General features: G+C 33.4%; 1 protein-coding gene across 1 annotated transcript in view; it reads left to right on the top strand.

Moving 5' to 3' along the window:
* Positions 1 to 18063, top strand: part of LOC126004338 (ATPase GET3-like) — a 59145-nt gene extending 41082 nt beyond the window's left edge. The window contains exon 2 of the mRNA XM_049770785.1: positions 17490 to 18063. Within this exon, the coding sequence (XP_049626742.1) occupies positions 17490 to 17964 (475 nt within the window). The 3' untranslated portion in view covers positions 17965 to 18063. The remainder of the gene's footprint in view (positions 1 to 17489) is intronic.
* The last annotated feature ends 8034 nt before the right edge of the window (positions 18064 to 26097 follow it).

Here is a 26097-nt window from a genome sequence, read left to right as displayed (position 1 = left end):
ATATCACTTCACACATTTAGAATAGCACATGTCCAAAGAATAAAAATAAGCAATGTTGGTTGGGATGTGGGGTGAAGGAACCCCATCCACTGTAGGTAAGGATGTCAATTAAAACAACTTCTTGGGCCTGAGACATAGCACAGCGGTAGGGTGTTTGCCTTGCAAGCAGCCGCCAGGACCAATGGTGGTTCGAATCCTTAAGAGAAACAAACCACTTAAACTTTTGAGGTTAACTTAAACTAATATGCATGCGCATGGAAATGTAAAAAGTACTTTGCCTTCAATGTTTAAGGAGTTACATAAGTTTTATGGCTTTAGATTGCTTTGTGTGCTGCTAAGAAATATTATGTACTACAATCTGGGGACAAAGAAATTGTACATAGTTTCCATTTTATTTTTCTTAATGTTCTTTGGCTGAAAGTTCAAAGTTAAGATATCAACAATAGGACTACTGAGAATTCTGTTTATGGGTGATTGTCCTTCAACTGTAACTTTACCTTGTCCTCTTTGCATCTTTGTTCTCATAATTAAAAATAAAAGATTAAAAAAAAACGACTTCTGGGGCCTGAGAGATAGCACAGCGGTAGGGTGTTTGCCTTGCAAGCAGCCGCCAGGACCAATGGTGATTTGAATCCTGGCATCCCATATGGTTCACCGTGCCTGCTAGGAGCTATTTCTTAGCACAGAGCCAAGAATAACCCTGAGCACTGCCGGGTGTGGTCCTAAAAACAAAAACAAAACAAAACAATTATAATAAAAAAGGACAACTTCTGTGTAAAACAGGATGACAGCCTCTCAAAAAATTAAGAATTGCAAGCTTCCATATCACCCTACAGTTTTGTTTCTTCGCATATATCTACCTAGAGGACTCAAAAACAACATTGGAAGGGAATTGCACTCTTGTATTCATTGCAACACTCTTCACAATTGTCAGTATCTAGAAACAATTCAAGTGCCCATGCACATGTGGGTGGATAGAGAAATTGTAGTATAAATAAGAAGTTCAATTATGAGAAAAGCTAACTAACTCATGAAATTCACTCCTATGCTATTAGAATAAGAGGATATCATGTGGAATAAAGTCAGTTGGAGGGAGGGGTACAAGGACAGAACTCTCTCAGATTTGAAGTATAAAGAACCATATGAAGAGAGTAACATGTGGCCATTGACAATAGAGCCTAAGAGTCAGCCAAAAGGATTGAGGCTACCAAAGGTGAGTAGAGGTGAGAAGTGGCTTATAGAGGTTCTTGAGATGCTGAGAGGAAACTTGCTGACACTCTGTTCTGGTAGTGGTGTGGTGTTGGAACACATTAGGCAGGACACTTACCATTACTGGTATCGTTAGTCATGATCTCTAAGTAAAAAAATGAAAGAAACTTCAATATCTAGATCAATTAAATACTAAGAACAGAATTAAAATTTGTTTTAATTTTAAATTAATTTTTTGGGGGGCAACAGCCAACAGTCTTCATGACTACTTCTGGTTGCATGCCCAGGGTTTGTCCCTAGTAAAGGTCAAGAAATTATGTGGTACTGGGGAGAGAATCCGGGCCTCCAGCATTAGAGAAAATTCTCAGACTGCTGAGAAACAATGAAGATAATAGAGCATTTTTTCTCTTTATCTCTTGTGGTTTTGTGTAGGGGCCACACACTGAGATGCTCAAAAGCAACTCCCTGGTTGGTAGGGCACTCAGAAGTCATTCCCTATTGTACTCATGAGACTATGCTGTGCTGAGGATTGGACCTAGATTTCTTTCAAGCAATGCTCATTAAGCTGTATTTCCAGTCTACAGTAGAACATTGACTCAATGTGCTTTCCTAAAAAGACAAAATGAGATGAACCTCTAATTACATAATTGGCAGTGATTTCTTTCAAAAGAATACTTTAGACATTTTGTATATTTTCATTTGTGCTAAAAATTTTAAAAATACTTAAATTGAGTTGAAATTTTGGAAATTAACAACATAACAAAATATCAGCTTATGTGAAAATGTGTGACCTTCTCTCTTAGAATTTCTGTTTCCATATCTCACTTATTTTTCTGATATATACATATATATAAGTTAAATTTTTTGATTTCTTTCTGGTTGTTAATAAATAAATTTTATATTATCTCTAGAATTATTTTTTATCCACCATCTCTAGAATTCTACAAGAACCTTATGAAATAGTTATTGCATTTATGTTCTACTGAAGAGAAGATATTTAGAGAGTTGAAGTAATTGCCAAATGTTACAGAGCAGATGAAAAAGTCAAACTTTCAAAATTCACGTTTACTTCACAAGCAAGCTTTCCTCATTCTACAGTGTCACTGCTACAAACTGTTCTATTATAACACTGTAAATATTGCTTATTTCTAGTTGGGTATGACTGAATGTAAATCTATACACACCAATAAGTGGTGAGGACAAATATAAAAACGAGGCAGAGGGACATTGTAAGTGATAGCTAAGGTGATGGGAGAGGACAACTGTTTTATGGTTGGTGAAATAGAACTATTTTTCTGAAGAGGTGCCATTTAATTGATATTTGTATATAAAAAGGACATAAATATTAGGAGATAAGGGGCAATTCAGAAGTAAATACGAAGTAATTCAGTATCTGCAAAAACTAGAAAGCATCTTCCACTAACTTGTGGCATCTAACTCTAGCATCCAGAACAAAAGAACACTTGGAAATAAGAGATGTTGAGGCTGGAACCAGTCAGTCAGCATTTCCTCAATGTTCTGAGTTTGTATTTACAATAGGAAAGAGCTGGGTCTCGTTTGTATTTGTTTGTTTGTTTGTTTTGTTTGTTTTTTTTTGGGGGGGTCATGCCTGGCAGTGCTCAGGGGTTACTCCTGACTCTACGCTCAGAAATTGCTCCTGGCAGGCTCGGGGCACCATATGGAATGCCGGGATTCGAACCACCGTCCTTCTGCATGCAAAACAAACACTTAACCTCCATGCTATCTCTCTGGCCCCTGGGTCTCATTTTAAGTGGACCACTTTAACTGTTCTGCATTAAAATAATTTTTTGAAGAGATAATCAAATAAGATCTATATTCATAAGTATTGTATGTGGTACACATATGCATGTATATTCACAGACAGGCATAGACATATTTATTGATTTTTAGACATTCCAATTTTAAAGAATATGTTCATTATACTGAAAACCATGAAATTAGCATCTTGAAAGCAAGCACAAAAACAGATTATTATGTTAAATATCTCCCATTTAATGAAAAACTATTGAAATATAAAATAGTAGGGATCTTATAAAAGAATGTTGTGGAAAGCATGCTTACAGTAATGTAGAATCTAATGTGTTTTCTTAAAAAACATGTTATGACTTTTATGACAATAGCATTTCGCAGGTTATAGGGTGTGTACCTGAGAGAAATTTTCTAAATGACAACATATTCTAGCAAGTGAAAATGCATTTGATGTAGACTGATTTGATTACAGTTTTTGAATGCTAATGCTATGTTTCATGTTAGAAGGATTCACATTAAGGACGAAGGCATCAATTTGTTGTGAGACTTTTGTTCATTTTACTCACTTAGAGAATCTTTAAGACATGCAGAAAATCTTTATTGCAAACACCCTATTGTTAGCACGTTAGAGGTGGTGTGGAATACATGTTCAATGATGTAAGTTCTTCCTAGCTCATGTAGTTGGTATCTGAAAATATTCCCTACTATTGTTCAACCATAGTATCTCAGATAATTTTTTCTTAATTTCCAAACCTTTCGAAATGCACTCTGAATATCAATTGTTTCAGAACAGCTTAGTCTCACTAGATATACTGGCACTTGCCCACTACTAGCGAACATCATAAAAAATGCAATGTTCATGAATTATCAGTATGGATAGAGTTGGCAGATGAAGCTACTTTCTTATAGAAGACATTTGTGAAAGCCTAATATTAGAATAGTGTTACCACATGTAACATTAAGTATTATTACAATCCTCTGTAATGTTTGGCAATTCTTGCGAAAGCATAGTTACTTTAAACATATGATTGGGTATTACACAAAGTTTGCACAATCCTACCCAATCTTCATCTTGAATAGAGTCTTCCTCTTTTTCTACATAGAGGCCACACCTGGAATAGCTCATGTCTTCTTGTATTTTTTCAATCTTCTCACAAAATTTTTCTTGTCATCTACTACTTTAGGAAATTTTTGTAGGATTGAAACCAATTAAATTTATTAATAAATGATTATATATACATTCATAACCATTACTATTACATAAAGAAAATGGGGAAGTTAGAAACTTAATTAACAAAAAATGTAAAAATTAATAGACTATACTAAAATAAAGTATTATTGCTTTTTTTTTTCTTTTTAATATTCAGGATCCCTCTAAACCTTTAAGTCATTGATAGCAATATGTGCCAAAAATAAACTTCCAAGTCTTCTTCTATTTTCTCTTTATTCTATATTATTCTTGGAAAATGTCATAAATTTGAGCAGGATGATAACACAGTGGGTAGGGTATTTGCCTTGCATTCAGCAAACTCAAGTTCAATCCCTGGCATGCCATATGATCCCTGAAGAATGCATAGAGTCATTTCTGAGCACAAATCTAAGACAACCCCTTGAGTGCTGTCAGGTGTAACCCCAAAACAAAAAATATTATTTTCATAAATTTAATTAAACAAAGTTAATAGATAAATTTAGAAAAAAAAGTAACTAGAAAAAGTCAACCACTCTGACATTTCTATTTCCATCAGTAACACAGATCATTATTTTTGAAGTAGAAAGGCAAACATATACTTTAATCTCCTAATTGTAAATGTTAAGGTTCAAATATTCTGTAAAGTTTTATTTGTTAAAATATTTGTTGATGGGGCCAGAGCAGTAAGGAGCAGAGTGCAAGTGGTAAGGCGTCACCTTCCATTTCTGAGTGCATAGCCAGGAGTAACCCCTGAGAGTCACTGAATGTGGCCAAAAAAAATTTTGTTGAACTATGTTACTAGCACACATAGTGTAGCTTGCTTCATTTCATGATACTAAATTTAAATCAAACATAAATTATGTCTTTGTTTTAATTTTTTAATCAAAGTAACCTGGTCATTATAGTGTTAAAACATTCTTCCTTTTAAGAGCTTGAGATTTGTGCATCCCTGATGAAGGGGGGGGGTGTTCTTTATATGATTGAATCCCAACCACAATCATGTTTATAATCGAATTCTATAAATAAAGATATTAAAATAAAAAATATTTGTGCATTCATAATACAATTGTGAAAGAAATGGTCTTTACAGTCAAGTCCAATTCAGTTGAAAAATGACTAAGAAGAATTTTCCAGAATAGGTTGCACTGAGATAAGATAGAATTAAAATTCCTGGTCATACATATAAGCATCTTTCACTTATGAGGAAAGATTGTATATATTATTTTTCTATTTCTGTAGAAGAAATAGTTACATATATGTAGCTTAACACACCACATTGTCTCTGATTTTTGTTAGCCTGGAATTTAGAATGGTTGGATGGCTTTTCTGTTTAGGGTCTCATAAAGTACAATCTAAGGTTTGACTAGAAGTACAGTTTTATCTACTACCCATCTGCCAGAGGTTTTATCTGGCTGACAAAATTCCTTGCAGTTAAAAGTATCAAGACTTCTTTTTTTTTGTATACATTAAACCAGAGACTACCCGACTTCTTTGTTGTAGACACTGTTAAATATGGAGCTACAAACATGTTGTGTAGTTATGTAAAACCAATAAAGAAGAGATGGAGAGAGAGTACAGTAGCTCAGGGTCTTCCCTTGCTTGCAGCTGACCCTGGTTCAATCCTAGATATTCCTTATGGTTGCCTCAACATCATAAAGAGTGGACCCTAAGAAATGAGCCAGAAATAGCCCAGGTGCAAAGCCCGACCTAACTTAAAAAAAAAAGAAAAAAAATTAATGTAAAACTAATTGTCTGAATAGTGGTGTGTCCTCCTTTTAATCATAATGTCATGGAGTGTTCTACCTAAATTTTTTTCTTCTATATACATACCTTATAGTTTCAGGTTTGATATCACTTTTTATATATTTATTTTTATATCCATTTTAATTTGACCATTATGCATAGTATTAAAGGTAGGTCTGGGTTTGCTTTTATTGCATGTATCTGACCAGTTATCCCAACACCAATTGTTGAAGAGGTTTTCCTTGCTCCATTTAAATATTATTGCCCTTTTTTCAAATATTAATTGATTGTATGCCTGGGGTTCATTGTCTGAATACTCAGGTCTTTTCTATTGATCTGAATATATGCCTTTGTTCCAGTATCATGCTGCTTTAATGATTATTGCTTTGTAGTACAATTTAAAGTTGGGGAAAGGGATGTTTCCTACCTACTTTTTTTCCACAAACAAGTGGAAGCGGAGATAAACAAATGGGATTACATCAAATTGAGAAGCTTCTACATTTGAAGGGAAACAGAGACTAGAGTAAAAGGTAACCCACAAAATTGGAGAAACTATTCATACAATAATATATAAGACTACAAGGTACTGACATAATTTAACAAAAAAAATCTAACCCCATCAAAAAATGAGAAGAAATGAACAAATATTTCCTCAAAGAAGAAATACAGATGGCCAAAAGACATATGAAAAAATTATACACATAACTAATAACCAGGGAGATGCAAATTAAAACAACAATGTGATATCATCTCATGCCACAGAAACTGGCACATATCACAAAAAACAAGAGCAATTAGTGCTGGCATTAAAGTGGAAAGAAACTTTTATTAACTACAGGTGGGAATGCTGTCTAGTCCAGCCTTTCCGGAAAACAATATGTATATTCCTTTAAAAACTGGACATTGTGCTCCCAAATGACCCAGCAATACCACTCCTAGTGATATACCCTTGGAACACAAAAACACAATACAATAATGCCCTCTACACTTCTATATTTACAACAGTGCTATTTACAATAGCCATAATCTGGAAACAACCCAGATGCCCTACAAGAGGTGAGTGGCTTAAAAAACTGTTGCATATCTTTACAATGGAATACTATGAAACTGTTAAAAATGAAGTCACAAAATTCGCCTATACATGGATGGATATGGAGACTATTATGTTGAGTGAAATATGTCAGAGAGAAGATAAACACAAAAAAATCTCACTCATCTGTGAGATTTAATCAAAATAAAAGTATAATAATAATAATAATACTTAGAGATAATAGAGATGAGGGCTCGAAGAACCAGCCTATGATATGAAGTTTATCACAAAGAATGTTTAGTTAGTAAAATAACTACACTAATAACTACAATAATGAAAGAGAGAGAGAATGCCTGTCTTTAAGGCAGGCAGAGGTTGGAGAAGAAGTGATATGGGGGGAAATGGTGGCAGGAAAGTTTGCGTTGGTGAGGGGGGGTTATGCATTTTATGGTTGAAACCCAATTACAAACATGTTGTATTCATTGTGATTAAATAAAGAAATTATTAAGACTAAAGTAAAACCAGTCTGAAAAAGACAAATTCCAATAAAATAGTACAATAATATTTTTTAATTACAAACTACTTGCTCTCTTTATAATAACTTGTTCAAAGCAAATAATTGGTCTTGCTTAAACTCAGAGGGACAGTATTAAGCCAGACAAGTGATCATCAAAGAGTAGGGATTTTTACTCTAGAATCTGTCCTCTATGGGTAGATGATCATAATTTTGATTTGACCAAAAGGGTCACATATGCAATCAGTATAACAGGGCTGAGAAAAATTTATGCCCTTCTCTGAGCTTAGATATTATTCTATGTAAACTATTGTAAAACTTTTGAACAGGGGAGGAAAATTAATGGCATTGACTGTAGAAAATTTAATCTGAGAAATGGATAAGAAAAAATAATTGGTTCAGGGGGAAAATGAATAATTTATTAACTTGTTGGAATAATTAGTTAAATAATGAGTATTGTAGAAAATGAGTTCAGAGATAATCTAAAAATTCTCTCTGTTAAATTGCAATACACAAGGAAGGGCAAGCGGTCACTCGATAATAGTTTTTTAATATATCAAAATGGCAAACTTCCCTTTTAAGGTGAATACAATATAAGATGCTTGTTGAAAATTAATAATAGGACAGTGGCCAGAAATTCAGGTGTGGGCAGTGAATCACAAGTATCAGGTGTGGGCAGAGTATCACATGATACTTATCAAAAGGAAGGAATAACAGACTTTTAAAAACTAAGTTCATGTTTTTATGAAGTAAAAAAAGAGTTATATTCAGGTATTTCTGAGTATTTGAAAGGATATTGTGACACTATAGTAGTCAAACAATGAAATTATCTTCAATACTATCAACAGATGACTGGATATAGAAGCTGTATATATATATATATATATATATATATATATGATGGAACATTAAATATCTTCCATTAGAAAAGATGAATGTGGCAAAATAATATAATAATAATAATAGAATAATAATAATAACAATAGTAATAATAATAGAATGATTTTCCAAGTCAGAGATTACTGGTAATGGTGATGTTTCAATAGTGGTAAATTCAGAAATAAAAGCATAAAATTGAAAAAGAATGTGAATGATTGTGGGGGAAAGCAAACAAAACAAAACAAAAACAACCCTGCCTTGTCTAATTGAGCAAACTATGACTGGAAAGGATTATCCAGATAATTATGAGGACAGCCACAGTAAGGTTATTAGTTGTGGATGATAAAAGAAAAGCACAGCAAGTTGCCAAGATACCAATTATTTGGGAAACAGCTGCATTAAGGAAAGTCAATCTTAGAAATTTTGAATTGGAAGCTCACATCACGAATGGAGAACAGAACCAAGGATGTCTTGTCAACCCCATATCTGGCATCTTCATGGTTCATAGACTAATTCAGAGGTTGCTATCTATCCTGCCATGTCAGTCTTTCTAGAGAGGCTTCAAACTCATCAATCTTTGCAGTGAAGAGATGGAAGAAGAAAGCTATTTGGCCAATAAGCCTAATCACTTCTTTAAGTATTGTGATTTGAGGAGTTTTTATGCAATTTATTGGTTTGGGGACTACACTTGGTGGTAGATGGTGTTTAGTACTGGCTCTTCTGATAGGGCTCAGGGACAGACCATATGTGATGACAGAGGTAGGTTTTATGCTATCCTTCCAGACACTGTACTATCCCTCTAACCCACTAGAATCTTGTTATGACTCTACAATTTTAGATTCTATTAACAAAAGTGGGTGAAAGAGTTGTTTTAGACACAAAATGAATGACTAGTAAGAGTCTAAACGTGGAACAAGATAGAAGGTATGGAATCAGAGCCATGGCAAAGGGATTAACTTTCAAGAGAGAAAATGGTACTTACTTTTCCAACCCTGGAGAAAAGAGGGAAATTACAGTGATAAAGAGACATTTGAAGTGAACAGAGAACTACTGCATTTCCCTATACTAGAAACCTCTGGTCTCTATATGTGTTGGAAAGAACACATATTACCTAAACAGACCAGTACTATGTTTACTGTGTTTCATCTTACTAAAGAATGGTGACTAATGTTTCACAGTTTGCATGGCTAATTTCACATTCACTGCTTAGATTTAGTCACTCAACAAATATTTATGGAGGCTCTACAATATGCCATATGCACAGTTATTTTAAGTTATATTGTTTATTTTTATTATTACAAAAGAAGTATTTTCACTTTTTAAACATAAGAAACATTTTATTCTATGACATGTGTCAAATTCTCTAGAGCAGATAGGCAGTTCTTTTGAAACTTTCCATCACTCAGTCCCTAGGTTAAAACTCAATAGTTCTGTGTATGATCTGTCATGTTGTTTGTTTGCTTAATTTTTTACAAGTAAAATTCTATTCTTTTTCCTTTGTTTGTTTTTATTTGTTTGTCTTGGGACCACGTCCTGTGATGCTCAACAGTTACTCCTGGCTATGAGCTCAGAACTCGCTCCTGGCTTGGAGGACCATATAGGATGCCAGGAATTGAAATCAGGTCCGTCCTGGGTTAGCCGTGTAAGGCAAACACCCTACCACTGTGCTATCACTCTGGCCCCTATTTGTTCTTTTTTTGTATGTGTTTCATGACTTGCTCAATAGTGCTCAGGTCTCACTCCATGTTCTGGGCACAAGGATGACTCTTGGTAGTACTTGGTATCCTATATGACGCCAGGGATTAAACCAAGTGGGGAGCATGCGAGGCAACTATCTTAACCGCTGTATAATATCTCTAGCTGTAAATTTAATACAGTTTGGATAGCTTTATACTGTTATATTTTTATTTATTGCTAAATAAAAACTAAAATTGCTACTAACTGCTGTATAATATCTCTAGCTGTAGATTTAATACAGTTTGGATAGCTTTGCATACTGTTATATTTTTATTTATTGCTAAATAAAAGCTAAAATTGCTACAGGCTATGTCCAGAAACTAATCTTCAAATTTTAGAAAGATGATTCATCTGGAAAAGGTAGCAAAAGAGTTTAAATTTAGAATGGATTTCAAACATGATTTCTCATTTTATAATCTCTCATAAGCCTTCTTATTTCAACTTTTCTAATCAAAATGGTGCATTTACATGAGGTAAAACACATACATTAATTTATTCCATCAAATTCCGATCTGCTTTTGTGCAAGATGATGTTCTAAATACTGTTTACTCACTAAAGCAAATTTCCATGAAAATCTAATTTTTCAGGAACAAACAAAATGTGTGGAGAACAGCTAAATATAAATACTATTGTGAAGTCAGTATGCTCTGAGTTAATAAGGGAAAATTGCAAATCAGAAAGAGGAGGAAAGAGATGGGAAGAGAACACTTCAGCTGATTGGAAGAGTGAGTAGGTAGAATATTTTTATTTTACCAAATTGTAGTCATATACTAATTTTTTGGTCATTCTTCATGTATAAACACGATGTCTACTTTAATGTCTAGAAAAAATTTAACTTCCAGTTATCTTTCTAGGGAAAAAGGTAGCTGATTGGGGAGTGATTTTTTTTAGTAGGAAAAAAAATGGATGTAGGATGATAAGAATTTAACAAGTTTGCTTATTTTAAGTAGCTGTACTTGCCAACTCTTTATTCTCATTCAAATTCCCATTATTTTTATGGTCCATCCACTGGGAAACTTCAGAGAATATGACATCAGCATTTCTGCTTACTCTGCTAAAAAAGAGTATGGGGAAAAATTACTCTCTTTCTAAACATATATATATATATATCAGTATAATTTATTACATGGCAGTGACAATAACAAGATATAGACTATAATCTAACTACCTAAAAGTTCAATAAAATGATATAATAGGAATTCCATCATTTGGTTGATATTTCTCTCTTTAGTATTCAGAAAATTATTTTTATCTTCTTCATTTTCCCTTTTCTAAGTGTCATATATATTTCAGAATAAAATGGAAACCATTTCCAGTATTCCCCATTCAATTCTTAACCATGTAACTGATGTTCCAAGGTCATCTAAATTAAATGCTATTTAGTTAATGCATTTTAATTCAACGACAACTTAGTGGGTGCACAGTATTATAGCTATATGTGAAGAGGTTTAGTAAATATGAAAAGGATTAGCTACCACATTCTTGGCAAGATTGTTAATAGTCACAAAGTATTTCCATAGTGCTCATAAGTCTTTTAGTTTACTGTGATCCTTACTAAAGAAAAATGAGATTAACCAAATAGGACCAAAAGTACAATGAAAAAATGATTTAGTAAATTTTGCATGAAGAGTCGCATGTTAGCAAATAAATGTAAATGTGTTAAATGTATAAAAATAAATGTATAAAAATTTTCTATCATGTTAGCTGCCTCTGGAGAGGATCATAAAAGGCGAAAATTGTATTCCAAGGTGTTAGCTGAAGGTATCTCAGTGAATTTTCCTTCTGATCCTTGTACTTCTTCAAGGAACCATTTTAAATTGATCTTTTCAAGACAGGCAGTAAGTATTGAGAAAAGACCATAAATGTGTTGTTTGGCCATTTTATTCTCAGGCCAAGAGAATGGTTAGTTCTGAGATGTGTATCTAAAAAAAAATCCCTCTCATCCCTATTTGTGTTGAAAAATGTACTAACTCAGAAACAATGAAATGACATTTTTTTCATTCTAGAAATGTTTTATGATTTACTTATTAAAATATAGCATTTACTGAAACTAATGGAATGAAGCCTTTGGCTGAAAAAGACTGGCAAAGGCCTATGACAATGTTGTTAAGGAGAACACATAACTCAGGAATGCTCAAGCTATTCTTTAACCAGCCAATAAAGGAGATGAGAAGAATCATTCCAAGTTTGAGTGTTTGTATGCGTGTGTATGTGTGTGTGTGTTTCCAGAGAGAGAGAGAGAGAGAGAGAGAGAGAGAGAGAGAGAGAGAATGAAAGAATGAGAGACAGAATGAAAGAGAAGAGTTTCAGGCAAATAAACAATATATTATGTACAATTTCAGAATCAAGCCAAGTCCACTTAGAAAATTCCAGTAGTTTACAACTTTGTGTTATATTGCAATGGGAGCATTAGGTGTGGTGGATTTATATAAGCATGTATGCTAAGAGAATAAACACAATTTGATAAAACGGGCTTTGCTACATAAACACAAGCTAACTTCCTTGATGTGAATAGATTGTGTGGAGAAATTTGGATTCCTGAACCTTGTCGATTTTTAAATTTAATCAATTCTTGAATACATTATATATTAGTAAAAAACAGTGTGGACCCTGGAGGTGAACTGCTCTGATTTTAACCTTACTAGCTGAGTGAATCTGAAAATTAGGTCAACACCAGGACCCTCATCAGTAAACGGGGCGTATTCATGAGTAATTGTGATGAGTTTAGGAATGTTTTTACTAAAATGTTTTCTACATTACCATTTATCATTTATCACTATGTAGTAATTATGTAGAAAAATGCAAAAACACCTGATTTTGAGAAATGTTTACCAAAATGATCACTTATACTGTTCAGTACAGAGTATCCTTAAAGAAAAAACAATGAACAAGGTGCTCTTAGTAAAAACAAATTAATGGTCATCTATTGGACAAATCTAGGTTTAATTTATAGAGACAAACAAATTCATTTTAAAATATCAAAAGAGAGTATCTTTTCTTTTTTTTTTTTAAAAAGGAATTTTATGTCTTAAATTACAAATCAACTAATTCTGCAGATAACAGCTTTAAAATAAGACCCACGTTTACATTTCAAATGTCTTATTTATCTAAGTGTTGGAGCTCCCAACTTCCAAATAAAAGTGAAAGTATTTGTTTTAGAGAGAAGGCTATCTGCTGTGAATGCATCCTGAGTCTGTGACTACCAAGGGATCTTTTTTTTTTTTTTTCTTCAAAGTAGCAGTTCAGTCTCAGCCAGTGCCAAACGGAACTTAAAGCTCAAAGGGTTTAGCTAAATTTAGAAACCACAATGATCAAGTAGTTCTAAATTTGACCCAAAAAAAAAAAAAAAACCTAGACGCTAATCAAGATTAAATATAAAAATGATGGCTTCTATTGTGGCAACAAATAGGCCAAAATGTTATAATTCTAAATTTTAGGAGAACCGAAATCTAAGTTAAGATCTAAGCATAATCTTATCTTAAGGTTATATGTGAAAACAAATGGATTGATACTTCAAAATTATTCAAGATGATATGTTCATTTTTTTTTTCTTGGTTAGTTATGAGGTAAAAGTATTAGAAATACTGATCAAATGAATGGAAGAGAAAGAAACTACGTCTGTTGTATATATCAGTGAGAGACTGTATGGCAGTGCTTCCAACTTGATTCAATATCACTGAGTGCAGCCAACATTTAATGCGATTTTTAATATAAACATTCAGTGTGTACCAGAATCTGCATGTGACATCTATGTATTTCTTATCTGTAATATTATATTATGATCTGTTACCAAAATTGGTTGAATTAATTACATGTTTCACCTTTTAAAATATCCACTTGTAAATATTCTGTTGTTGAAATAAAGAGCATTGGATTTTGGTGTCTTCATAATGCTATCTTTCAGCTCTCAGTGTTGAAAATCTGTTTGTTTTCTTTTCCTCAGGGGAGGAATTTCAGGTGAAATCAGATTAAAAGTGAATGTACCAATGATGCAGTTTAATGAATCTGATACAATTAACTTTTAAAAAAAATAGTGAGTCGCATAAATTCAAATAATCTAATTTTCAATTCTTCTCTTAAGGATGGGGCATCTATTCTCTTTTGCCAACAGTAAATAGTGGGCTTAAAATTTATAGCAATCCTGTATTTTTACTAAGATGGAAGCAGCAAAGTCAAGTTAATTCCAAGCCAAACATGAAGTTCCTGTATTTTAAGAAAGGAAGAGAATGATCTTTTTTCTTTCTTTCTTTCTTTTTCCTAAGCCACTATTTGATATGGTCTGACCAAATTTTAATAGAATTAGAGTTTCTCTGTTTTCAAATGCTTGTGATAGAGCATATACAATAACCTGGCTTTCTTCAGGTCATCTATTAAAATTGGGGCTTTGTTGGTTTAGAATTTCTATGATCTTTTCTGTAGAAATAAATATCAATAATAAAACTGTGGCCTTTTTTTAAAATTGGATTCTTTCTTTTGTTTTTTGTTTTTGTTTTTGGGCCACATCTGTTGATGCTCAGGGGTTACTCCTGTCTATGCACTCAGGAATTGCTCCTGGCTTGGAGGGACCATATGGGATGCCAGGGAATCAAACTGCGGTCTGTCCTAGGCTAGCGTTTACAAAGCAGGTGCCTTGCCTCTAGCGCCACCACTCTGGCCCATCAAATTGGATTATTTCTAATAATTATTGATACTTTTTGATTTTTATAATGTGATGTCATATACCCGGGCAGCACCTCTCAAATATATTCAATATTAAAACATTTATACCAGAAATATTTAATTTTAATTTTACATAATAGAAAAGCGAAATCTTTGTGTTTCCTCATATGTACCTCCTTTATTTCTGAAACTAATGTTACTATATATATACTTATATGTTCAGAATATTAAGGTATTGAATACTGATTTGGGATCATAAATTTGATCAGAAATAAGAGGTCTTATTTCTGGTAAGACTGTTTTATGCTGATTATTTATCTCAATAAGTATTTAGACCTGGGAGCAAGAGTCTAAATTAAATCATACTGAATGATTAGAGGTAACTGCAGACCATTTGTGATTGCCTACATACAGGTCAATAAAACATTTTCTTGTGAGATTTTGAAAAAATGTTAGGCCAGAGAAATAGTACAGTGGATACAGAATTTGCTTTATATGCAGCCAAACAGATATCAATTCTCAGAACCACACATGGCCTTTTTGAGTACCACCAGGAGTGATTCCAGAGCTCTGAGCCAAGAGAAAGACCCAAGCACCACTAGTTTGGATCCAAAAGAATTTTAATGTATGTTGGTGAGATAATGACAAAGAAACAGTAACAGAAATAAATGAAATGCAATTTTATTTATTTTTATTTTTTTATTTTTTTATTTGTCCATATTTAGCACATTAGACCAATCTTGAGAGGAAAAACAGAGTGAACTGATAGGAAATGCTTAATATAAGGAGTTTTTAATTATAAATGAGGATTAGAGTAATGGGCATTAGAGTAATGCTAGTGGGCAGTTTAAATAAATAAGGAAACAAATTGAGGAGACAAAAATAGAAGAAATCACTTCTTCCTTAAGAAAGGGCAGAAGAACACAACATGATTATAGGCAACTTACTCTCTAGGACTCCAGGGGGGAAGTAAGAGGAAGTGGCAGACTTCCTTCTGCTGAAAAGACTTGGTGTAGGAGAAGCTAGACGCCCTGAAGAGTAAGGTTTGCTAAGTGAGTGAATGAATACATTTCATCAAACTTAGATGAATGGGATGAATATTAACTAAGTGAATGGCCTTCATTTTTTTCTTGATGATACCTTCAGACTTCTTATTCTAGTCTATGTTCTCTCCTGGAGATTTCTTTATCTCCCAATATATGGGATCTTGATATTATAATACAGAAAAACTGAGCAAATGTCCTGAGAATTTAGGAGCATGATCTCTCACTTGTCCCCACACTGAAACTTTTGTCAGCATTCAATAAATATTTGTGACAAATTCATGCACTTGTATGCATACTGAAAGTTAGAACAACAGAAAATATATATTCAAAAGTATATAATTGTGAAAGTTTAGGGCACAGATATAAAAAATTATTCTGAGACATTTCTACGGTGAAATAACAAAGTAAACAGAATCAAAGAAATGATTTTAACTTAGGAAAAGTCTTGAAAGAAAAATGTCAGTATAATACTGCAAGGAAATTGCTAACAAGCAACAAACAGAGAACATATTCAGAATATATGCTAACATGAATTACACAGACACTAAAATGTATGTTTTAAGGGTAAAGAATATTATTAACTAATGATTGATCATAAATGACCAGGAAATAGTTAATAGTTTTCAAAGGTGTTTTAGTGCTTTAAGTATCTTTGGTCACAAGAAAAAGAAAAGGCACTTATTAATTTCAGGGAAAAACATCATTTACTCGAGCTATAAACTACTGAGCTCAATTTTAATATCATGAAAAGGGAAACATATAGTGTCATTTGAATTAAAACTATAACAAAATATTGAGAAGAAATGTGGATATTTGGTACTAAGATACAAAGTGCTTATTTTACTATGTAATAGAAAGTCACTGATAACAGTAACATATCTGATTTGTTAGTGAGGAGATGGAAGAAAGAGATAATACTAGTTCTTTTCTGTTAAAATTGAAATGTTCTTTTCTCCCTTTACTTGGAGTTCTCATTAGTAAATAATCTATTGTGTTCCTGTGACTTCCTACCATGTAATATTGAAAAAGTAGTAATTTGACCTAATGATAAATGTCCACCTCACTTGGCTATATTTAGATTTAAAAAATTCACATTTTAATATAAATAATGCTTCAGTATTTCCCATTGCTTCTGATGATTGCAACCTTTTGCTTTGAGTCATTAATTTTTAAATTCAAAATACCAGATCTTTAATATTTTAAAGAAATTGGAAAAGTTAAGAGATTATAGATGGGTTGAGAAGAAGGGTCTACTTGAGAAAGTAACATACAAAATCAAAGAAATGCTGTCATATGTAATTCTAAGTCTTATGGTCTTCATAAACAGACTGAATTTCTTAAATACAGTGCCTGTTGATTTCTCTGGCCCATTTCTTCAGCATTCCTACCATCTGATCTACTCCTTCCTTAATAGATCTTTCAAAATTATCTCCTAATCACAGATATGGACAGTCCTGTTCTTGCAAATGAATTCAAGACAACTACGACTGATTGACCATATTTAATTCCTCTTCATGACATCTCAGTGTCTCACTAGTTAGTTGAACTCCAGAAACATCTCTCAGGCCTGAGTCTTTCTCATCAGAGGCATATATCTATTCTAGATATAAGTGATTTTCTTCTATAAATCAGAGAAATGCATTCACATGTTGATCATTTCTTCATGTTAGTTTCTAGAGCTGGAGTGCCTGCCCTCCTTGGACTACCCTCAGGATATCTAAGAACCAGATCAGCCCTTTCATCTCACAGATGTGTAACATGCTGGGTCTAGGCGACATGAATGCCGACCAGCTGGCCTCCAAGCTGGAGGAGACACTACCAGTCATCCGCTCCGTCAGCGAGCAATTCAAGGACCCTGAACAGACCACATTCATCTGCGTGTGTATTGCCGAGTTCCTGTCGCTCTACGAGACAGAGCGACTCATCCAGGAGCTGGCCAAGTGTAGAATTGACACACACAACATTATCGTCAACCAACTGGTCTTCCCCGACCCTGAAAAGCCCTGCAAGATGTGTGAAGCCCGCCACAAGATTCAGGCCAAGTACCTGGACCAGATGGAGGACCTTTATGAAGACTTCCACATTGTCAAGCTACCGCTGCTCCCCCACGAGGTTCGGGGGGCCGACAAGGTGAACACTTTCTCAGCCCTGCTCCTGGAACCCTACAAGCCCCCCAGCGCCCAGTAGCACCTCTGCGTCCCCCCCCCCAGCCCGTCCCGGGGCCAAGTTTGCACAAAGTCCCCCCCACCCTCACCCCCGAGGAGGGGGGGAGTCCCTTGAGGAGGCGGGGAGGGGGTTCCGTTCCCAAAAAAAAAAAAAAAAAAAAAAAAAAAAAAAAAAAAAAAAAAAAAAAAAAAAAAAAAAAAAAAAAAAAACTACATGCCCAGGGGATCTTCTTTAGTCACTTAGAGGGCACATTATTATATTTTTATATTATATTTTTTCTTTTCTATTCCCATAGTACACTGAGCCACCTCAATAGTACTTGTAGCTCCTGCTTTACATCACAGTAATGTTCTTTTCTGTCAGGAGAGAGCAGAGCACCCTTACTTACCCTCTACCCACCATGAGAGAGTCCCTGGTTTATCCAGACTTGACCCCCTTTGATTGCTGATCCCACTGCATGCAGAGAGCAGCAGTGCACTTGTTTGTTGACTTTTCAGCAGACTATTTTTAAAATTGTTCAAATGCACATGCCTGCTCACTGTTACTATTCACGATGATGGATGAAAGGCAGGAGCTGCCATGTTCAAATCCTAAAAGCTTTCTTATGTTTTGCCATTTGTTAAAAATTCAAGACCCAGTCATCAAATGTTTGTCTTTCTATTACTCATAAAATAATTTTAAAAGTTCTAAGCCCAACATTTTTAGAAGTCATTTATTCAGACATAATTACAAGTAATAACTACAAAGCCCCAATATGTTAGAATGAAAAATTAAGAGCAATACAAAAATTCAAGGTCTCATTAGCACAGTTACCATTTTTAATGAGCAAAATAAACTGCTGGGTTTGGCAAAGGATACAAAAATGAGCAAAATCCTCCCTTTTTAAGATAAATATATTAAGATTTAAAAACTATGCATATTTTTAATAGACTGCTCAAAGTCCTGCACCAATTTGAGGGCTTGAATTTTATAGTTTGATGTGATTTCTATCACCTAACACATTTCATTTAATCTTTATCATAAAAGCTAAAAACAAATATATTTATAAATGTTTGTGGTGCAGAGAAGTAATATATGATAGGAACAGCACAAATTCCCCCCAAGACACTTTCCAAATGTGAAATTATTTTGTGCTATTTTTAATAAACTACCTCATAAATCTAAAAAAAATTTTTTCTTTTGCAAACTCTACCCAAACTCTTCTGTCATTTAGATAAGATAGCGATTGATTGATAAATAAATGAGATAAATAAACTTTGCTAGAGTTCTTTCTTTGTCCATTCATTCATAATTCTCCAATGACATTAAAGTTGACCAAATTAATTGATTTGTAGATTTGAGTAAGATCATCTTTAAAATGATCACCTTGACCTTGTAATTCAAACTCTGTGAATAAAAGAAGATGCAGTGTCTTTTGCAGAACACCTTTAAATCATTCCCTACCTTGGCTGTGTTAAGTACAATAGCAACCCAATGCACATACTCCTTTCTTCAGCTTCATCTGCATATCAAAAAATTATTGTAGAGGAGGTGGAAGTTTTCACTGCATTTATTTTTAAAATCTCCTGAAATCCTTTTAGTAACTGGCCAAGGAAAGTTTGTAAGCCAACAAATTAGTGTGGAATAAAGAAATTTAACAAATATGCCGAGTACTGCTGTTAAAGCTTAGGAACTTCAGATTTTATTTAACTCAACACTGTCTGAAATGATTTCTGCTATCTTGTCAAGCACATATAAATTGAGAAAACACTTTTATAAATAAATGTGAACGATTTGAGACAGAAAAGGTGATTTAGAGAAATTAGAGAAGTAAATAAAAATGAAATGTATGCAATTATTATTAATAATCATTTTCAATATCCACAACTAGTTTTTTCCTATTTTATAAGCATCTATCCTGCAGGTCCTTATTTAGTCATAAAAAGACCGTATTTAAATCAAAATGTAAGTAACAAAATCAGAACAAAAGAGAAAGGGCAGGAGAATAAACTGAATAAATTTCAAATATGACTTCTAAAGGCAGACAATATAAAAGCTATAATCTTAGTTTAAGCCTCACACTCTTTAAACATAGTAATTACAAGACATCTGCTGAGAGCACTGCTTTGCTATTGGATAACATTAATTGCCCTGTAATATTTCCTGACACTCCCCAAAATATGCCCCATTGCTAATAATTCATTCACATTTCAGTACCATTATTAGCTACTAATTCAAACAATCAAGACAAAGACAATGAATGGATGACCTTGAACAATTATCCACTCAATGAACAGAATTTGTTTTGTGCTTTTCAAAGTAACTGGCTTCCTCAGCCTGTGAAAAATACTTCCAAATCAAGCAGTTGCAAACAAAGGGGGAGGAATTGTGGTATAAACTTAAATTTCCTTTTTGATAGTCTTAGAATAATGATAAAAAGAAATAAAATCAAGATCTGTATTATCTTTTCTTTAAGGTAAATAAAATAACAAAGTTTAAGCACAAATACAAATAGCTTTTTTAATTATTAGAAAAAATTCTGTTATCATTAAACAAGTGTATATTCAAAGAGTTGTTTCTTTTTTATGGTAGCCTATGAGAACATTTGAGAATCACAGAAACTTAGGCCAGAAAAAACATTCACTTCTTATAGCAAAATGGTCGGAGTTTAATGAACAGCTCCTCAGGGGGTCTCTTCTGCAAAATATTTTAAACACAGTCTTCCAAGTTAATACTCCCTCCTCCTCCCAACCTCCTTGTTTCTCAAAAAATCTGAATTTTTAAAGAAATGCTGTACTCTTAGTGTATTTTTTCTAATATGGAATGCATTAAGGGAAAACCCATAAATAAATGCTTACATATGGTTCTAAGAAAGAAAGCAGACACCTCAAATTGATCTATTTGCCAACAAAGGGGAAGAGAGGGCAGGCACAAATGAAAACTAAGGCAAAGGAAGTAATAAATGATAGTGAGCCGCCGATTTTCTTGCTATATTTCTTGGGTGTATTGGGGACATATTCAGGATTAGCGCCAGCAAGTAAAAATGCAAGAAGAAAGGAACAAAATGAATTAGTAAAGAAGGATTTCTGTTGAGAAAAGAATTTTAGCATTTTTTATAATCTGAAAAAAGTAAAAATGGAACTGATTTAAAGTCCAAAAGTGAAAATACACCAAGTGTACATGCCCTCAGCAATGTAAAATTCTCCTAAACAATTACCACTATATAACAGAGAAGAAAACTATATACATTTACTTAGAATAGCTTCCATGTAGTAAGTTATTCATCTTCATTTTCTTCTTCTTTTCCTCTCTTTAAAAACTGTAGTCTCCTTGTAAACTTTATTATTTTAAAGGATCAATGTGATTGTTTCATCCAATGTTCCCAAAGACCTGAAAGATTTTGATTTTTAATTGTGTGTGAATACACAACTGTCCCCATTTTTTGTGTTGTATTTTTCACATCAGAATCTGAAAGATATTAATTGTGTAGACAAATAAATAAACCAGAAAATTTAAACTGAGGTATCTGTCGTTAAGCCCCAGACCTGAGTCCATTTCACAGCAGAGTGAATAGACTATTGTTGGTTATAATCTACTTGTTTATTTTCCCAGTGGATGACTTTTTCTATATTTTTATTTATTTATTTATTTACTTATTTATTTATTTATTTATTTATTTATTTTGGTTTTTGAGCCACACCTGGTGATGCTCAGGGGTTACTCCTGGCTATGGGCTCTGAAATCGCCCCTGGCTTGGGGGACCATATGGGACTCTTGGGGATCAAACCGAGGTCTGTCCTAGGCTAGCATGAGCAAGGCAGAAGACTTACACTCTGCGCCAGCACTCCGGCCCCCAATATTTTCCCTTTTTGAAAATAAATGCCCCTTGCATATATAGTATTGCAGCTTACTGTCCTCCACTTTCTTTACCTCTTACTTATTTTATCCACAAATAATCTGATTATATGAGTTTTAGCTCCTATTATTTTATAGGGAAACTTTAGCTTAGAAAAGTACAGTGAGTTGGCCTAAACCATACAAGTGGACAATAGGTGTTCATTGACATTAAAAATTAAGAAATCATATATCCTTCATTTTAGGCATTCCTAGAAATATTTATATTCCTTTAAAAAAAGTGGCGAGTAAACAGTTCTTGATATAAATTCCAAAGAATCTAAAGCAATATAAAAGTTATGTTTCTAACAGGTACCTACAGTGCAAGATGTCAATTTTAACATAAAGCTGCTACAGAGAAATTTTAAGTAAACCAGATTTTATTCAATCTATACTACTTGTGTCACATATCAAAAGTAAAAATTTTCATATACTCTTGATTTGTTTTGGGACCACACCTGTCCTTGTATTGTAGTAACTCCTAGCTTCACTCTCGGGAACCACACCTGACAGACTCTGGGGACCTTATGGAGGATGCAAGGGATCAATCTCAGGTCAGCCATGCAAACTTACGACAGTGCTATTGCTCCAACCTCTGCCATACATTTTTGGGGATCACTTTAATCAAATGAATGCCTCTACTTTGGTGAACAAACTCCTTGAGCATCTATTTAAAGTGCTTTTAGTTATTTATAGAAGCAAAACTGGTCATCCAGATTCTAAATTAGGTCTTAAGCCACTGTGGATGAAATAAATTACAGAGAACATAGTTTTGTATGACTCACTGCTTAGGTTAGAAATTTAGCTTTATCATACAAGACCTACATCATAAATAGCTTATTTAATACTTTATTTGTCTATAGAAGTGAACATGTAATGCTATCTGCATCATATATATGGTAGAAAAAATGCAAGATAACATGCCTAGTGATTTTAGAGTAATATCTGACCCACTAGAAATGGTCTCTAAATATTATTAAAATTAGTTTATGGAAAGACCACCTGGAGCTGCTCCATTGACTCAAATCAGCTGGAGTCTTCTCATGTATTAGGAGACTGATTTAACTCTTCTCTTTATAATTATCTTGAGTGAAACTTAATGCATGATACATTGAGAATAAAATACAGCTCACAAGTGTATTATATATATGTATATATATATATATACATATATATCTCACTTTAGAACCCACTAAATATCAAACCAAATACATATTCTTACTACTTAGGTCCATTTGCTCCAGGCAAATGGATAAAAATATGCATTTTTTAAAAATATGCATTTCTTCATTTAAATTAAAGATTTGGGAAAGTAACTGAATGTAATACACCCAGCTCTTGTAAAAGATTATTGTGATGAGAAGGTAAATTATTCAGACATGTGGTAATTAAATGTTTTTGAAAATATACTTAAAAAGAACCTCAAAACCTGAGGAAAGTGTATAAGGGACTTGTATAAATCCATTTTTTAACCAAATGCTAAACATTATGGCCCCAAGGTAATAGAATGCCTTAGAGCTGTTTAAATGGATGACTTGTTGATCTTTGTAATACTTCATCACTCAAAAATAGTGTATAAAAGTTTCTTTTACTTGGTTTTAGTAAAACAGGAAAACTAAGTTTCTTTTTATTTTTTGAATAATAAGATACCAATATATAATGAAATGTGTTTACCTGTATTAAGTGATATTTTATATACCAAGTCTTCAATATCGTTAGCATTTTTTGTGATAAAATAAAATCAAAGAAGTTTCTCAACCAAGTTATTTAGGTAATTCCCCTATTTGAAAAGAACCTGAAGTTCATTGTAGAGATTTTTAGAATGTTCCTATTTTAGGAAATAAACTAATACCTTGGCCTTATGCCCACATTCCATTTTAGCTGGAAAATTATATGCCACAACCATGAGGCATTTTTTTCTTATAAGTTGTGCAATTCCATGATGTTAAAACTGCATGGAAATAAGACAACGAGGCATTTTCCTTATGGAGAAGTAGTATCTCTGGAAAGGTAGATTATAGTCTTTTTCATGTTTTACCCTCTACTTTTTAAAAACCATTTGCTTGACAAGTAATTTAATCAAGTTACATCTGGCTACTTGCAGAAATATACCACTTGATATTTCTTTCTCCACAATGCAATAGATTTCTTTTTTTTAAATTTAAACAATTATGATTTACAAAGTCCTTCATGGTTGGGTTTCAGACATACAATGAATCAGAACCAATCCCACAACCAGTGTCCATTTCCCTCCACCAGTGTTCCCCAATTGCATACCATTCCACAAGCCAATGACCCCAGACTGCTAGTGTAGCAGGCCCATTTTAAGTTTAGATTATAAAAGTTCAGATCTCTTGATGTCATTGTTGTTGTCTTTGGCTTGGATATTTAGTCCTGTCCTTTTTTAAAAAAACGTATCTTATTAAAACAATTGTGATCTACAGAGTCCTTCATAGTTGAATCTCAGATATACAGTGAGTCAGGGCTATTCCCACCACCAGTGTTAACCTCCCTCCACCAAGGGACCCAGAGTGCATCCTATATCACTATCCCTTTCCCCCTGACCTGCCAGTATAACAGGTCCCTTTAAGTTTAGATTGTTAAAAGTTTAGGCCCTTTGATTCTATTATCATTGACTTTAGATTGGATATTTATTTATGTTTTTATTTAAATTCCCCACCAATGCATATGAGTCCACTTTGCCCCTGGACCCTTGCCTTTATTTATTCCTTTCTTCTTAGTTTTTTTATTTTATTTTGTTTTGGTTTGGTTATTGGTTTTGAGCCACACCCAGTGATGCTCAGGGGTTACTCTTGCCTATGAGCTCTGAAATCGCTCCTAGCTTAGAGGGGACCATATGAAACACTAGGGATACAACCCAGGTCTGTCTTGGGTCAGCTACATGCAAGGCAAATGACCTACTACTGTGCTATCACTATCGATTTCTTCTGAGTTTTATAGAAAAATACAGGAATATATGGTGAAACAAAGTAATCTATGTTCCAAAGTTCTATGAAAAAGGCAGGAGGAAAAGATAAAGAATAAAAAATAAATAAATTTTGAAAAAGCATATGTGTGGCTTTTTCTTTCATAGTCACAGCAAAATATGGGGAAAATAGAAAGTAAAAACCTTTGGCCTAAAAACAGGAAGAACTTACTCATGAAGCATCCTGCCATAAGACCAACTATAGGGTCCAGGCATACTAAGTTGTCTAATCCCAAAGTCTTTCTCTGTGGTCCCAGTAAAAGTTCTTTATAATCACAGTTGTCAAAGTCAGTTTTCTGTAGTAGTTACAGATCCTCTTTTTTGTAAAGATTCTATGTGGAAGTCAGAGTCTCTACCAATGTACCTGAGACCACGTGGAACCCTGTTTTTCCTCTTCCACTCAATTTCTTTCTTTCTCGCTCTTTATTCTGGGGTCAAGGGTGTTCAGTAAAACTCCCATTTAGACCATTGCTTTTCTTCATGGAGTTATTCTAAATACCACATATAAGTGATATCATTCTGTATTTATCCTTGTTTTTCTGGCTTACTTCATTTAGTATAATATCTTCCATATGTAGCTGCAAATTACATGATTGCATCATTACTTACAGCTATGTAGTATTTTATTGTATATGTTACAACTTAATTTACAATGTAAAACATTGTAGTTTTTTATTTTATTTTGTTTTGGTTTGGTTATTGGTTTTGAGCCACATCACTTCTTGATGGAATATTGGAGAGATGTCTTACAACTCCTATTAATGTATACATTTAAAAGAAAACAATAAATTTAATCATAATCAATGATACACATTGCCTTGTGTATCAGGGCAAGTTATATCCCAGAGTATAAACATTGGCAAAACCAAAGCAAAGCATACCATGTAATATGTGAGAACAATTTTAGTTTTCTAAAATTATTAGTTATTATCTTAGTATCGTATATGCTGTCTGTGTTTATTGTAGCAGGTATCTGTTTAACAGAGACTATATGCTAAATATCAGCTTAAGTATCAGGGATTAAAAATACGTTTTTTGATTTTGAGTGATTTATAATATACTTATCAGAGACTGATAAAAATATACATAAATTTAGACTGCGAGATACTTGAATGGGTTTGTAAAAATAGTGTTAGAGAAATACATAAATAACTAGTAAGAGGACAAGGAATTAATTAAAATATAGTTTACATAATTAGTTTAAAATTCAACTATGAATGACTTGGAAAATCATAGTGTCTTGATAAAACATTTATTTTTGAAAAAAATGTAAGAAGAAACAGTGAAAAGACTGA

The sequence above is a fragment of the Suncus etruscus genome, chromosome 3, assembly GCF_024139225.1.
Source record: "Suncus etruscus isolate mSunEtr1 chromosome 3, mSunEtr1.pri.cur, whole genome shotgun sequence".
Classification (NCBI taxonomy): domain Eukaryota; kingdom Metazoa; phylum Chordata; class Mammalia; order Eulipotyphla; family Soricidae; genus Suncus; species Suncus etruscus.
This window is presented reverse-complemented; position numbering and strand designations above follow the sequence as displayed.